Source organism: Chlamydotis macqueenii, chromosome 4 (genome assembly GCF_036417535.1).
Source record: "Chlamydotis macqueenii isolate bChlMac1 chromosome 4, bChlMac1.mat, whole genome shotgun sequence".
In the NCBI taxonomy this organism is placed as follows: domain Eukaryota; kingdom Metazoa; phylum Chordata; class Aves; order Otidiformes; family Otididae; genus Chlamydotis; species Chlamydotis macqueenii.
In genome coordinates, this window is record NC_141559.1 from 7,029,239 (window position 1) to 7,045,678 (window position 16,440).

General features: G+C 38.5%; 1 protein-coding gene across 6 annotated transcripts in view; it reads left to right on the forward strand.

The window, feature by feature from the left end:
• The window catches only part of AFG2A (AAA ATPase AFG2A), a 200,679-nt gene that overhangs the window by 5,887 nt on the left and 178,352 nt on the right, over positions 1-16,440 (forward strand). For all 6 annotated transcript variants that reach the window (XR_015258386.1, XR_015258385.1, XR_015258387.1 and 3 more), the window contains exons 6-9: positions 2,275-2,404; positions 3,040-3,096; positions 3,923-4,046; positions 4,897-5,152. Coding sequence is in view for 3 of the 6 variants with exons in the window: in XM_086746254.1 (XP_086602380.1) it covers positions 2,275-2,404; positions 3,040-3,096; positions 3,923-4,046; positions 4,897-5,152 (567 nt within the window). In the remaining 3 variants the exon portion in view is untranslated. The remainder of the gene's footprint in view (positions 1-2,274; positions 2,405-3,039; positions 3,097-3,922; positions 4,047-4,896; positions 5,153-16,440) is intronic.

The following is a 16,440-nucleotide window of genomic DNA, read 5'->3' on the forward strand; positions in this document are numbered from 1 at the left end:
TAAGAGCTGGCTTTCTTCATTTGATACTATTTTTTTTCTTTAACATGACTTTTTTTTTTTCTTTTTATACCCCCAAGTTATTCCAGGAATATGCACTGAATTTTATGTAATGCTGATCCGGTATACTTGTGTGTCCAAACAATGTCAAACTGGTTTACAGTTATGCTGTATGGATGCTACGAAGACGTTATGATTAGCTTGTGTGAAAAAGGATTGACTAGGAAAGAAGTATGTGTCTGAGAAAATGTAGGTATCCGTAAGCAGAATTTGTAGCAAATAGGAAAGACTTCTATACTCCGGCACGTCAAAGGTGCAGATGTTTGTATCTTTATAAGATTTTTTTTTTTTTTGATAGAGTCAACTAAATATATTTTTGAGTTGATAAAAACTCACATCAATTCTTTTGCTGTTTTTATCCCTCTGTGTCATAGGGCTCCTGCAAAATTTTAAGGAATGTTTGCGGCTGTTTACTCAAACCGCTCAATGAGTTTAGTATGGAATTACAGGGTGGAAAAACTAACACAATTACTGTTGCTGTACATAAGGTTGTATCTAACATCATTTATGGACTTAGAGGATTTTTGTGACAAAGATAAAACTCTGTACTGTGTATTTATCACAAATGGATGTGTACGTAAAGCAGACATGTCTGCTCGTTGTACTTGCCTAGGTGTGCATCACTGAGCCGGGGCTCTTGCCTATAAATACTTCTTTAATACCGTGTCTTTGAGGCTTTTTATTTCTGTGCTTTATCTCTTCCCACATGTAGGCTTTAGAGAGGAGGTTATTTCAGAGGTCACTGGGACAATTTCCGTAAGACACGGGTGGCTCTTACGGTGCGTGTGTCTTGGGGGTGATCGGCAGGTGGCAGTGGGATGGTGTGACGCATCTTTTACCCGTGTGTGGTCCAGCTCAATTTGCTGACCAACTTCAGCATCACCACATGGTTTTGTGGTGCTTCAGCATCAGCGTTCTTCATCCTTAGTCTCAAAAGCACTTATTTAGATTTTGTAATTACATGAGAGACAATGATGTCTCCTCACTGGTTACAAACCTTCAGTAGCCATCCAAATGCTGAGAGTCCTTGCCTGCTCGCAGGGAGCGAGGCTGTCAGTTGAGGTGAGACCTTTGGCTCCGCAGCTCTGTTTCTTGCCAGTACCAGAACCACCACAGGAGGGAGCAGCACATGCTTTAATGGACTGTTGTTAAATAGCCTGTCTGTAACTTAATTTCCACACTCTGTCAGTTAGTAGATTTTTTTAAAAAAAATTTTTTTTTTCTTTCTTTCTTTCTGAGTATATTAGTTCCTAAGATTTGGGCTTTCTGTCCACACCAGCTGTGTTATTCTCTGTCACCCCTGGGGTACGACCTGCTCTCCAAGCATCGTTCCCTGTCTGGTATCGCAGTACCCAACCGATGTTTCTTCTTTGGTCGTCTTTCAGCAGCGTCTTTTGTGCCAGGACCAGTCTTTTGTCAAACATTTGTCTCTGCTTTTAGCTTTCTAATTTTTCACCTTCTGCTTTTGGCTTTGTGCCCATTTTGATTTGCTGGTCTGAAACTTTTTTTTTTTTCTTTTTTTTTCTTTTTTTTTCCTGTTCTTTACCTGAGATCATAATACTGCTTCATACAGTTACCTGTAGTTTCTGTCCAGTTTTAACTGTACACAGTAGTAACTTGTTCTTCTAGTGTCCCTTATGTTCTGTGCCTGAATGTTTCTGTTTTCGCTCTTAACATTTGCCATTAAAGAGGCAAATTCATCTTTCTGATGTGTATTTTTCATCTTTTTGTAAATATTCTTGAATCAAGCCTCAATATTTCTGAAATTTTTTGAAGTCTTGAAGAAAAGTGTTTTTCTGATGTTGGCAATTTGTAATAATGACACCGTGAGAATCATGAATGGCGTAATGAAGTATATTCATGGACGTTAGGTACTCAATCCAATAATTTTTTAAAAAAAAAAAAAAACCCAAACAAGCACCACAAAGCGTAGGCAGAATTATAATGGTGAACATAACAATTTAAATTGTTGCTTTTAAGCTGAATCATTTGGGCTTTAAATTTAAAAATTTATACGTACGTCCTGTGTAAGAGTGCACTTCCCACTGAAAACCTAAAACTTTATCAAAATGGAATGTCTGTTAAAGAAGTTAATGCTGGGGTCGAGTTGTAATGGGTAATAACTGGGACAGTGAAATGTGCAAGTGCAGGTTGTTCTGTCCGGCGTTTATCACAAATAACTTTCTTCTCTGTTTGTGTGCATGTGCTTGTTTAAAGGAATCTCCCCTCCTCGAGGGGTGCTGTTATATGGCCCTCCAGGTACCGGGAAGACTATGATTGCCAAAGCCATTGCAAATGAGGTTGGCGCTCACGTTACGGTTATTAACGGTCCTGAAATAATAAGCAAGTAAGTCCACCCAATTTATTTTCATTAATTCTATAAATATTTTAGCCCAAAATCTGTCCTGGCACCTGTCCATTGGATAGGTGTAGAATTGGCTATGGGCTACCTGCCCAAGAGAGTCCAAAACAAACGGGAAAAGCCCTCAACTAGGGCTTGCGTTTCTCCTTGTAATAAAAGAGGTTTATTGGATTTGGCCAAGAAATTTGTGTAAGGCATGAACTAAATTAAAGAGGGGACTAAAACTGCATCTGCAATTGAGTATTAGTTCTGCAGCAAGAAGAGTGACTTTTTAAAGCATATTTGAAATTAAAAGATGATGCTGCACAGATTAATGTCTCCAGAGAACTATTTTTGGTTTGGTTTTTAAAAACATAGTTAAAATTGTTTCTAACACAAGAGAAACTTTTTCCTTTCATCTTTTTTTTTCTACTTACAAGATGATTATATCTTTGTCTGTGTCCCATTTTAACTTAATTTCTTGTTCTTCTGGAAATATTGTGGAAATATTGTAGATTTGCATATACTTCAGGACTTTGAAAGGGTGCACTATGGCTTTTTGGAACACACGAACAGTAATTTTCCAAGTTGCCTGGAAAAGACCAAAAATGTTTTCTATTAAAATATTTTAATTATTGTAGGTTTTACGGGGAGTCAGAATCAAGATTGCGTCAGATATTTGCTGAAGCTTCTCTGCGGTATGTTCTTTTGGATAACTTTATTCGCTCTCACTTACTTGCGGTATTGGTTCCAGTGTTAATGTTCTTAAAAGAAAAACATTTGCAAGAATCTTTGAATTGTAATTTTTTCCTGCAGTGGTTTTTAAAAGGAAATAAATTTGTTTATATAGAGCTTAGCTAGAAGGAAAGCAGTGAAATTCTAGTATGCCTATTAAATGCTTTTGGACACTACCCTTTTTAAGGGGTTGTTACAGATGGTGCCAAATCACTCCGTTTGTGTCGTTAGTGTATTGTACGCTTATTTCAACAGATGGAAGCATGAGCCAGCCTTTCACCTGGATCCAGACTTTTCAGTCTGTGACATGGAACCCAGCTCTAAATGAGCCAGTGTTGGTACTGGATATAGCATGCCTCTGGACTAGGGTAGCATTTTGCCCAAATTTATTAGACAGATTAAGGCAGACTTTAGACTTCCAGATGATTGGTGTTCATAATACACTAGCAAAAGACTATCGCATCCTGTATTTGTAGAAGTGGCAAAAAAACCGCTGTCTTTTTACTCATGAAATCAGTATGTTCAGTGCTGAGTCTTTGGGACAGCCACAGAAAAGCAGATTGGTAGGTCATCCTAAAGGTATTGGCTATCTAATACCTTACTCGGTTATCTCTTTGAGTAACACCATATTCAAGGTTAAAACCTTGAGTTGCATAAAAGAATGGGATGCTTGTTAATTTTTTGGGAACTGGACATTTTCTATAAACAGCTTTACACTTCTCTGCCTCGGTGTTTTAAGTCTTCCTGAGCACATTAACTTTTTTCCTTTTCTTTTTTTTCTTTTCCCAGTCGCCCCTCCATTATATTTATAGATGAGCTGGATGCACTCTGTCCAAAGAGAGAAGGGGCTCAGAATGAAGTTGAAAAGAGAGTTGTTGCTTCCTTGCTGACGTTAATGGATGGCATTGGCTCAGTAAGTAGACTCTACTGAGGAAAAGAAAATAGGCTTAGATGCTAGGCAGAAGACGTAGGAGAGGAGTGTCTCCTGATAACTGAGATAAAAAGGAAGCAAGTTTTTTCCCATTCACTGTCTTTCCTTTGCATTCTTCTGCTATTGGATAAAACTGAAATTTTAGTCAATGTCAATGAGTTACCCAGCCTGGAGTTGTTCACAGGCAGAAGGTATTTTCTGATGGCAAAGGCTGATGGATATTCTTCCTGGAGAAAGTGCTTCATTCACAGAAAGAGAATGGCACTGCAACAGACCTTCTAGCTGATTTTGCTTGACTCTAAAAGGGAAAAAGCAGAGCTTGAGGAAATTGGTTAGGATTTTTGACCTTGCTCTTCCTACTGAACCTACAGAAAGCTTTATAACCTCCTGTCTCTGCTGGTTTTGACACCTTAAATGATTTATTTTCCAACCTTGTTTATTCCAGGTCTGTTAATATCTTTTTGTTCTTGTGCCAATGCTGCCTTTTAGCTTAAACACTTGTCTTTCTTCTCTTGGTGCTTACTTTCCTCATACAGGAAAGCAGGTTCTTGGGGATTAGAATGGGAGACCCTGGGTTCAGGGCATCTTGGAGTAAAGTTTCTCTTATGTTATCTGTATGTGCATGCAGCCTGCAAACTGCAATTTGGCATAGGTGTGATGAGGTCACTTGTGGGCTATGTATTCAGAAAAGTTTGCTTTGTTCCTTTACAGCTAACATCAGGATTTTAGTGTGAGTAACTGTTGGTAAAAGTAAGCAAGAAGTATGTTTATAAGCTGTGTGACATTTGATTGTGTTTTAAAATTAATATCTTGCATTGTTTGATGCCTTCAGGAGGGCAGTGAAGGGCAGCTCTTGATACTTGGGGCCACTAATCGTCCTCATGCACTGGATGCAGCGCTGCGCAGACCTGGGCGTTTCGATAAAGAGATAGAAATTGGAATTCCTAATGCCCAAGACCGTCTGGACATACTCCAAAAGCTGCTGAAGAAAGTTCCCCATTCGCTCACAGCAGCGGAGTTGGCGCAACTGGCTGACAGTGCACATGGTTACGTGGGTGCAGACTTAGCAGCCTTGTGCAAGGAAGCAGGTAAGACTTCTTGTGTCTTATTTGGGATCTTACTTTGTTAGTCTCTTTAGTTTGTTTAAAAAACTAAAAATCCACAGTCTGTACTAATAGCTTTCAAAGCAATGAGATTTAATGAATTTTTGTGTGAAAGAAAACGTAGCCAAGCGTGGAATATAAGGAACATCGGTCCGCTCCCAGGCAGATCAGAAAAACTTGAGTATTAATTGATTTTAAAAAGAAATGTTAAGATTAATAACACTGGGGAATCCCCTGTGCCATTTCTAGCATATTAGATAGCTAGCTGTCTCTGTTTACCAATGGTTTAGTGAGTTAACTGATACATCCCTAAGAGTTTTTGTACTCCAGAGCCTACCCCTCCTGTACAAAAATTCCAAGTCACCCAGACTAGGCAGCTTGTCCTGTAGGTCCTGGTTCCCAGGACGTCGAGACTGTCACTCTGAGTGGCCTGTACTGCGGCTCACTGCTGTGTTTTGTGCCTGTATTTCATTTGTCTGCTGGTGAGAAGCTTGTGACAGGGGCTAGGGGACTGTATGCACCTGGGTTGGGTTGTGCAGTGGAGCTGGGAGAACTGGAGAGCACTGGGGGCTGGAAAGAGTCCATTGGCCTCCGGTACAGGCATAGCCCTGGAGAATTATCCGCACATCATGCAGCCAGGGTTCAGTGTGTTCCAGGGAACACTTAAACACAAGTTCATTTCTGTTTTCATTGGATAAAATATTAAAAGTACGCTCTATCAATTCTTACATTTCGCTAGAATGCGTCTGCATGGTCTAAGTGTTGGACCTTAAATCTACCCATGATCGGGCTTTTAAAACAGTCTAGTCAAAATTGACTCTTCAGCTCTGCTTACGCGTATTTCCTCCCTTGTAGTTGGCAAATATATGTTTACTGTATGTGCTAGTTCCTTTTATTTCCTTTGGCACCGAGACAGCTTCCTCTGGCAGTGGCACAGTGCAGTTAGTTCTTGCATCAGAATTAACTGTGAAGATGACAGAAGTTTTATTAGGGATGATGACACCGGGAACAGCAAGGTTCTTGCTTGCCAGTTTCCAGAATTTTTAAGGGATAGTTCTCAAATATGAATTTGTGGACTTTTGTATGGATCAAGAAGGAAAAAATATGTACAGACAGGCTGTTCTTTTTATAATGCTCTTCTGTTGGCTTCGGTTGTGTTTTAAGCTCTGCTTTAAGTTAGCAAACATTCTTTTTAAAACAAATATATACAAACCACAACAAAAAAGATAACCCCCCTTTTTTTTCCTCCTTCCTTCCTCTGTGTTTTTAGAAGCCTATCAGTCTGCCTGTGTCACAGTCCTCACCTAGTAAATACTGAACTAACGTAATCTAACATTTTTAGTGAAAAGTGTTGTGGTTTCAATTCCAAACATGACCCAGCCTAAGCTTTACATGGGCATGCGCACAGGGTTCTGCACACCTCATAATCCAGCTGCAAATAGGGGATATTTACGCACTTCGTGAAGGCCTTTTAGAAAATAAATTTTGAATATTGTGCAAATTGAACATTACATGCTATGTAGGTCCCCAACTTCTGGCATCTACCTGTGACTGACCGCAGGACACGCTCTTACCTGGGAGCTTTGCATCCAGAGTCACGGCTGAGAATGAGGGAAGGAGGATGTCTCTCACCTTTCTCTTGATTTTTCCTAAAGTTTGAATCCATGCTGTTAAATTTCTGTGTAATTTTTTGACTTGGAGTGACCTCTGCTGGGAAGAACACAGTCCAGCGCCATTAACTCTTTACAGCCCATATATATTTTTCCTTTTCAAAGAGTTGACACAAGCATGATTTGGTCAAAGTATTACATAAACTGTATTTAAAGTGCTTGTGATTAAGGAACGTTCTTAGTTGGATTCTTTCTTTTTTTTCTGACTAAGCTCTTGATATCTATTTTTTTACATTAAATTTTCACCACCTTGTAAAATATTCCTGCTTTCGCTGGAGTTAAACTTAGGAAAGACTAACTTTTATGAGGTAATATTTCTCCTCAGCAGAGCAGGGTTGTTCCATATGGCAAATTTTCCAGTGTTTTGTCTAGTCTTGTTTGTTGTTCCAAGCGATGGGCTTCTATTGCTTCACTTGAGAAACTGTGCCGTGGGCCAAGATAGCTTGCTGTCCAGGAATGTTCTCTGATAGTCAGCCTAAGTATTCCTTATTTGTTTTATCCCATTATTTCTATTTACATCCTCGTATAACACATTCACTCTCCCTCCTTAGTGTTTACACCCTTCAGATATCTCTAGGCTGTTCTCATGTCCCCTACCTCCTCATTCATTACTGAGCCAAACTATAAATATTTAGCTCTTTTAATCTTTCCTCATAAATAAGTCCTTCCTGACTTCTGAGAAATTATGTTGATTTTCTTTGAACTCCCTCCAGTTTGTCAATAACCTTTTGGTAATGCAGGGCTCAGAATTGAACATAATGTTTCGCCTATATAACGACATAAAACACGATATAAACATACCGTTAAGACTGCTGCTGTGCGTTTTTAAATAACCAAAGTGGTTAATATTCAGGCAACATCTGAGTTAAGAGTTCTTTCACAAATTTTAAGGTTACTTGTGCCACTCTCATACGTGATGTGTGTGGAAGTACAGGTGAAACGTGGAAACTAATTGAGCAGCAGGAGTGCTGAACTCAGAAATATGTGTTCAGTTTTTGGTACAAGGTCATCGTCGCTGGCTAATCGTGCTGCAGTAGTGGTCTCTGGGAGGCTCTTGAGTCCTGATTACCTCATTTATATCTTGAAGTACTTCACTTGTGGCTGGGAAGCCTGGAAGTTTACAAGCTAAATATGTTTATATTCCTAACACAAAGTTTATATCCTTTCCAAAGGACTTATCTTGCCTCATCTTTATACTTTAACTCTGTTTTATAAACACATGTATAATATTGTACATACACTGCTTATATAAACCAAAGGTGTAGTAATTAATGTCACATGTTAAATACAGTAATTGTAGGGCTATCATAGGCAAACCTTTTACTTTTCTATGCATAGTTAGGTTTCTAAGATGCTTCATTATAAAAGCTTTGATGTTTGTCTCCTGCATAATTCTGAAGATGATGTTAATGAAAAGTAAGTAGCTATTGTAGAGTTAAACATATTCCAACTGTTTTCTTGGCAGAAGTTTGTTCTCCGCTGCAAGAATCGCTTAGTGTTCTTCTGGGGTCAGACAGGCAAGTTTTCTATTCTGTTCAGCAACTCTGTGGGTTTTCATGGAAGTCATCGAGAAGTTTTAGGAGCCCTTAATGTTCAGCTTGCACTGAATGTTCCTAGGCCCCTGTGCATACGGTGTGTGCAGAATTGCGGTGTTGTGTTGTGTATGCTGGGCCTAGCAACATGCGTGTGATTTCCACAGTTGTAACTGCATGCTTTTGTGTGGGTTAAGAGCATAGTATGGAAACCCTGCAGAAATACCTTGGTGGGCACAAGACCACAACCTGTGGACATCAGCTTGCAACAGGCTCCTCGTGATAGACTCTTGATGACTTGAGTACCCTCTGAGGGGTTCACATGTGCCAAATTCTTGACAAGAAAAGGGCTTAGTTGTGTGTGTAGCTGAGAAAGTCATATTCTTAAGGCTGGGAGAGGCCTACTATGTCCTAAATTATTTAGTAGACTACCTTTTAGTGTGAACAGCTGCCTTCTAGACATTGCCTCTGCTTGAAATAAAAAAATTCAGAAGATAGGCTCTGCCATATTCTTGTATGGCACTGTTTGTACGCCCCTGAGATCTTGTTGCTTCTGCTTTAAATAATTTACCACACAGTCTTTTATTAATTCCCTAAAAAATTATAATGGTTTTAATTTAACAACGAAGATAAGCACTGCACTTTTTTTTTTTTTAGGAAAAACATACAAAAAGTTGATTATGTAGCAGGGACATGAATGGTATAAACTGTACTGAATGTTAGAAGATGCTTAGCAACAAAGGCTTCCAAATATAGCAATTTATTATAAACTTATCCTTCTATGGCTGCCTGTAGCATTTCGAGAGGGTGAATATAAATATAGCTTGATTTCTTCAAGAAGTGGGTTCAGTCATATTGTTTACAGAGAAAGGAAGTATTTGCTTTCTAACTCTTAGAATTTATCTCGAACATCCGTGTTCGTTACACATCATTTCAGTGTGCTGATATAAAACACTTGGACTGTGATAAGATAGCATCACAAGGAGAGGAAGAACAAATGTCTTTGTTTAAATAGTGGTCTGTCTTGCAATAACATCTATTTGGTTCCAGTGAGGACGCTGCATCGCAACCGCTGAAACTTTGAGACTTCTGTGAAAGAAGCTCTACTAGCCTTGTTTTGTATCAAAGTTGGTTTTTTTTTTTTTTTCTTAATTGCTGATTGTTGAAGGTATCACCTTGCTTAGCCTTTAGGATTTTAACAGTTCACTGGCTTGAGCTGACAGTTACAAAAAAATATTACAGAAATAAGAAATTGAGATACGTCTTCGGCCAGTATGAATCAGCATCACTCCACTGAATCTGAAGCTGCTTGCGTAGACATGGGATATGGTCTGTCCTCTCATGTTTGCAATTTTAAGAGCCCTGTTGTCTGTGGTATTCATTTGGCCCTTTTATTGCCCTGTGTTCTGGTGAATAATGCAGCTAGGATGGAGCTAGCTACTTTTCTTTGTCTGCAATTTTTTTCCTGCAAAAGTAGCAGCTAGCTACTTTTTCCTGCATTATAATTTTCAAATTAACTGATTGCAGTTAACAAATTTTAAAGGGAAAGCACTGCTTGGCATGATGCAGTTATTTTCAGTCACCTTCCATAAGGGAATAAAATACCATGTCTGTGTTGTTGTTCGGTCTTTATGCTGTTTAATCAGTAGCTCTGTATATTCATTATATGTAGATATCAGATCTGTAAAAGTATAATTTATTTAGGGGAATACTGTACTTGGCTTTTGCTGGAACTGAGAAACTTCCTGCTCTATCTTTTGCAACCTGAAAAAGAGTTTCTGTAATCCACCTGCATTAAAAATAAAAATAATTAGGTAGTTGAAGGGCTGGCTCCTAGGTTTTTGTTTTGTTTTTCCCTGTAATTGGGGAGGAAGTCAATTCCCCTGAAACGCAGGAATGTCTCTTTGTTAGATCTGTGTGGGTTGTTTTTTTTTTTTTTTTTTCCCCAGCTTCTGCAGTTTTGGTAGCCTGGCCACCTGCAGGAAACGTGAGCCGCTTGGACTAATGGGATTAACAGTGAGTCTCTGTGCACCCTGAGGACCAGCCTCTGACTGCTCTTTCCATCAGACAAACACTGCCTTCAATATGTGGCTTCTCAGCCTCGCGTCCCAGATCCAAGCTCTTCATTTCAGCTCAGTCGCAGTCTTGGTGAAACAGCCTAGTGTTAAGGCATCAAGAATATCTATCTTCTTCTTTTTTTTTTTTTTTTTTTTTTTTTTTTTTAAAGCCTTAAAGGTTCAATCTGAACCTTTCCCAAGAGGATTTGGACCAGAGTTCTGCTGTGGGTGTAGAACAAATGTAAATACTTTTTCCTGGATTATAATTTTGAAATTAACTGATTGCAGTTAACGAATTTTAAAGGGAAAGCACTGCTTGACATGATATGGTTCTTTTATTCCCTTGTGGAAGGTGACTGAAAATACCATGTCTATGTTGTTTAATTTTTTATTTTTTTCATAGCATGGAAAAGGATTAATACTACGCTGTTGAAATTATCTGCTATTGCTTTCTCTAACTGAATCCTGAATCCAATGGGGCATTCAAAATGAGGTGGGAAAGGCCATTTGCCTTTTAATAAAAAGATGGTGTAGAAAATGTGGGGTTTTTTGAGAATATCAATAATGTGTATAGTCAGATGGTGAATACAAAAAAAATGTATTGTTATGAAATTGAAAGATTTTTGCAGAAATAACAGAACATTTTGAAATGCACTGAAAAATCCAGACACGATACAGAAGTAAAGCTACAAATTAATTTTTGGACTTGAACAATTGAGTTTTCTGACACTGTTCCATAATGCTTATTTACACTGTAGGAAGACCAAGAAAATCCACTCCCCATCTTCAGCCTTCGTGAGTTTTAAGTTAGTGCTGTGTTCTTTAATTTTAAACTTGGGTCCCTAATGCAGAGGCTGTTTTGAAACCAAAGCAATTGACCTAATTTGCTGACTTAACAGGTTGTGAACAAATGCGTCCCTGCTTGCACGCACACATAACAAAGCCATGGGGCCTTTTTGGAATTGGACTATAACATACGCTTTTTGATTGTCTCTTAGAGGACTAACTCAGAATGATGGCTTTTGTGCAGAAGTGGCTACATCTGGATGCTGCTGAGTGCCTTGAAGGAACATCCTTCAGACTGGGTGGAGTGTGTTGACCTTATTCTTGTCTGTGGGATCCCTTGCCCCTCTTCCTTAGGATTTCCTCCCCCTCGGCATCTTGTGGGGCAAAGACAAAGTCAGAATTGGTTTTAGAATTGCTGTTTTAGACGTTTAAAGTAGTTCAACTAATTGCCTAAGATTCCGCAAAAATTGTGTTATTTTAGCTGCGTAGGTTAGATTCTCACACTTTTATTTTCATTTGGTGTCATTCTGATGTGATTTGATTGCAAAATTTCTGAATCTCTTCTCTTTTTTTTTTTTTTTTTTTCTTTTTTTTCCTTCCCCCCTGTGTCTTTGCATATGCTGAGCGTGCAGATGTTTCCTTAGTGCAACTGTCTTGGTATCCAGAGAGAAAAAGTCTCGCTCCGTTTCCCTCTCTGAAGGGAGAGGGAGAACATAACACTGGTGCGTGGTATGTTGCTTTTTGTAGTTATTTTTTTTTTTCTTAGATAAAATCTTTGACTTTTTTGTTGTTGTTCTTTGTTTTGTAATGGTACTTGATTTTTGTTTTTGTATGGAGACCCTTGCACATATTGCAGTCAGGGCATGTGAACTTTTGGTTTTCATCATAACTGACTTTAAGTGTGCTTTTTATCTGAAACTGCCTCGCAATTAATTGGATGATGGAATTACTGACTTCGTGTACACAGTTGTGGGTTGAGTACTTAATAATCTGTTTAAAGCACATCCCATTCTGTCTGCCGGTACTTACATAAGCAGGAAATAAATAATGTTTTCAGAAGAGTTGATCAATAACTGTCATTAATGTTTTAAATTAACCTTTGTGGCAGAAAGACACCATGTTCTTGCTTTTGCAGCTGGAGTGGTACAGAAGAAATGATATTATTCATGTGAATCAATTAAAAGGATTTAAGCAAGACTAAACTGATTTTTGAAGACACTCTGTAGTCCACTATCTTTTAAACTATCCTTTAAGTTTGTTTTTTTTTCTAAAATGATCTGAGCTGCTTGTTCTCCTGTGTTAACTTTAAAGGTTTTGCACATCTAAGAACTGAAGACGACTTCCTGACCTTTATTCTCTGAGAAGGGTTTGGCAAATCTGTGGACTTTCTTCTTGGTCATACAACATACTGTACACAGAGCCATTCATCTCAACCGGCATTTTGATAACTGAAGGGTATTCTGCAGACTTACACAGTTCCTCTCCCATCATCTCTCTTCTATTTTTTTTTTTTTTTTCTAATTTTCTACCTCCTGTTGGCTGAAGTAGGATAACCATGCTCACTGTTATTGCTGACCAGTGCACTTTTTGGGAACTTAATTGTTTGAGAGGCGTATTACATTTTAAGAAGCCTTTAGTAACTTTTTTTTTCAGTTTTGGAAAGGCAGTAGTTTTTCATTTTGTTCTCTATTCTGTTTTTTCATGACGGATCTGATGCTCATTTATGCCACTTTGTCTTCTTTAGGCAGAATTTCATTTGACACAGTTGTGTTTCTATATTCAAATACCTTTTGAATTTTGGCTAACACTTCTCTCCGTAGTGCTCTTCAAATTTTGTTTAATCAGTTGGTTTGCTGTTATATTTGTTGAGTGACCATAATATGGGAGCATCTACAGCTCAAGTATGATGTCTTCTCCGGCAAGCAATTAGTATGCATTTTTTTAATCTCAGTTTTTGTGCTGAGTCTGGTTTCAAATGTAAGTTGAATAGCAACAGTAATAAACTTGATTCCAAGTACATTTGAGGTGCAATTCTTCCCATACTAAATATCTGTAGGAGTTTTGTTCCCCTGGTAGTACACAGGGAGGGACTGACCCTGTTAGGATTCATCTTGCTCTGTTGGCTTTAGGGAGAACTGAAACTCACCCATTTAGAGTAGCTGTTCATCTTTTAGGTTGCAAAGTTGCAAGTTTTCTTAGTATCTGAGTAAAAAAAAAAAAAAAAAGTTTTCCATAGCTGATGCTAGTTTATTTGGAAGAAATACTTCAGACAAGCTATTTGTATAGAAATGGTACTACAGGAGAAAAGTTCAGTGTTCTCTGACTCCCTCTCAGGCTCTGGGTAAAATGTTTTGTAATGGCAAACTTAGGATCTGAAAGCAATCTTAGTTCTTTTGTTTAATTGCTAAAAGGTCATAAAAGAGCCTCTGGTGAAATATAACTTTAATTTGTATGTCTGTGTTAGTTCTGCAGGAGTTAGCAGCAGGCATTTGTATATAGAATGGAGAGCTGCTATTGAGGGACAGAGCTTAAATATTTCCAGGCAAAGTTTTCCTAGATCTCCTGACTTTAGCTATATTCTGACTTGACAGCATTCCTAATTACAATTAAACCAGCATTTAGCCACTAACTGTTGCTTCTGGTCTTTCTGCCTTTGCTGTTTTGGTAGCCTGGCAGTCCTTGTTTTTCTTCTCACACACACATGTATGACTAACCTTCGCTTAGGTATGTTTACGTACGAGAGCAGCCTAGAAACAGGCAGTCTGGTGTTCCTTATTTCCCTGCCTTGTCACTGTCTTAGGATAAATGATGTGTGCGTACCTGATCTGTGAATAAACTGTTTCCTGTACAAAAGAAGTTTTGAAAATACAGTTCCTCCTTCCTTCCTCTCCCTCCCCTGTCGTACCTCTCAGCAACTTCTAGTCGGCTCCGCGGACGTGTTCCAGCAAATGCTGGAGCTCCTCGCGAAGGACTATAAATCGCGTACGTAATCCCTACAGTAGATTAGTGCTCAGGTTAGCTGAGTGAATTTGCAATGTTATGGTTACAAGGGATTTAAGGACATTATCTTTCCTGTGCAAACAGTATATGAAAGTTCTTCAGGGAATTTCTCATGTAGTGCTGGCAGCTAAAGACAGATCGCAGAATATGGTTTCAATAGAAAAAGTAAAGCAGAAAAGAAATTCTGCTTCCTGAATTTTTTTTCGAAATAGGCATGCATTTTATGGACAGATTAAATAAGAGTAATAAGTTAAAAAAATATTTATAGGAGTCTGGTCCATGGATTTTTTTTTTTTTTTTTTTTTTTTTTTTTTTTTTTTATTCCTTGGGAAATGTGTTGGTGTGTTTGATTCGGTAGTTACGTACATTGGGGAGCGAGGCGGGGCAAAGACAAGACCAAGTTAACCAAACCAAACAAAAAACCCAAACCAAAACACATCCAAATCTCCTCCAAATTGTAGAAGTTTGTTAGGATGTAACTGGAAGACTACATCTGAATTTTTCAGCTATTGTGAATGGTGGTTCCTGCCTCCAGGTCAGAGAAAAGCTTACTAGTGGTCCACACACATCAGGTGCTTGCCTGGTGCTGTTGTTCCATTATTTTATCTGGGGAGTAAAGGGAAAAAGAGCCTTTGCCTAGAGACATCTCTGCTGTCCCTCAGTGCTCTTGTCACTGCCTAGCACTGTCTCTCCATGGTGGGTAGAAGAGCTGGTTTGCTCAGGATGAAAGATGGGTTGAACAGGCGAGGATGTGTCTGTGGGACATTCTGTATGGACCAGTGGTGGCAAGGCTTCCACCTGCTAGGCGAACAGGCTTCGTCTGTGTTATTGTGTACTCATACATAACTGCAGAGAACATACATACTTGTGTTCTGTCTTTTTTTTTTTTCTTGGATTTCACTGTCCAGTACCCTGAAATAATGGAGAACTATAAACTCCCTTTATTTCTGAGGCTATGATATGTTCAAGAATACATGTGATTTGTAGTGTGTAATACTTAAAGATCCGTAGAAGACTTCCTAGTATAATTTTGGGGTTGGGATGCCCTGTTCTCAGGAAGGACAAAACCATGCTGATTAAAAATTGTCAAACATAAAGCAGAAGAACTCCTTATCTCAAAAATATTAAACACTAGAATAACTTTTGTATCCATCGCCTGTGAAGTCAAGTGTGCTCCTCCTATGGTTTCTGAAGTTCAGCATTTATTTCAAGTTATATGAAATGTTTTTTTCTATGCATAAAACTGTAAGATTTTGAAGTATAGTATGTAAAGATCTAAAGCAGAGGAAGATGCCCAATCCAGTGGCGTTAGAAAGCTGAAATCTTTCTATACGCTGTTGAGCATTGACTTGCAGTCATGCAGCAGAGTGTCATGTTGGATCTGACAGCTCTCACAGGGGGAAATGGTATGCATCTTCTGGATTTAGCTGTAATAATTTGGGAGGGAAATGCCAGATTAGCAGGGGAAAATAAACATTTCCTTTTATAAGAAAATCTTACAAAACGACTACAATTTCTTTGAAGCTACTTACAAATTCTGGTATTAGGATTTCAGAAGAGTAAACCCAGAGAAGGTGGATTTGTGGAAGAATAGCTGATGGGTAGTGAAAGAAGCATGATTAACAACTGTTTTGTTCAGTTCATTTCCTCAAGTGTTATGTAAATTCCTTTTTTTTTCCTTTTTTTTTTTTTTAAACCTAAAGTTTTGTGATGTTGAGTGGATGCTTTCTATTATTTGCAGTAGTGTGTAATTATACACAGACTCTGACAAATACACCAGTGTCTTAGAGTCTTTTTTAGGCTCAGACATTTGTGATTATGATCTAATGTGCCAACACTTAGCCAAGCTATGAGCAAGAAAAATCTTACAGGGAAACAATGCTATGACCCTCATGCATAGCCTGGTACCCAAGAAGGATCATCTGTACCAGGACAGGGCGTTCTGCTGTTTTTTCCCCCCTCTGTCCACTTAGTTTCCTCTGTTCTAGACAGGCAGGATGAGCTGGTGAGGTAGAGCACACAGTTGCTGGACTGGAACAAATTGTTTATTTTCCATTGTTTGTAATCATGCATGACTTATTATGCTTGTTTCTCTTTTTTTTTTTTTTTTTTTTTTTTTTTTTTTTTTTTTTACACTGGGATTTTCCATTTCTACTCCACTGAGAATCAGTGTTGTTTGCTCTCGCAAAGGCTGCCTTCCGAGTTGAGTTTCTGCTCTGATTAGGGCA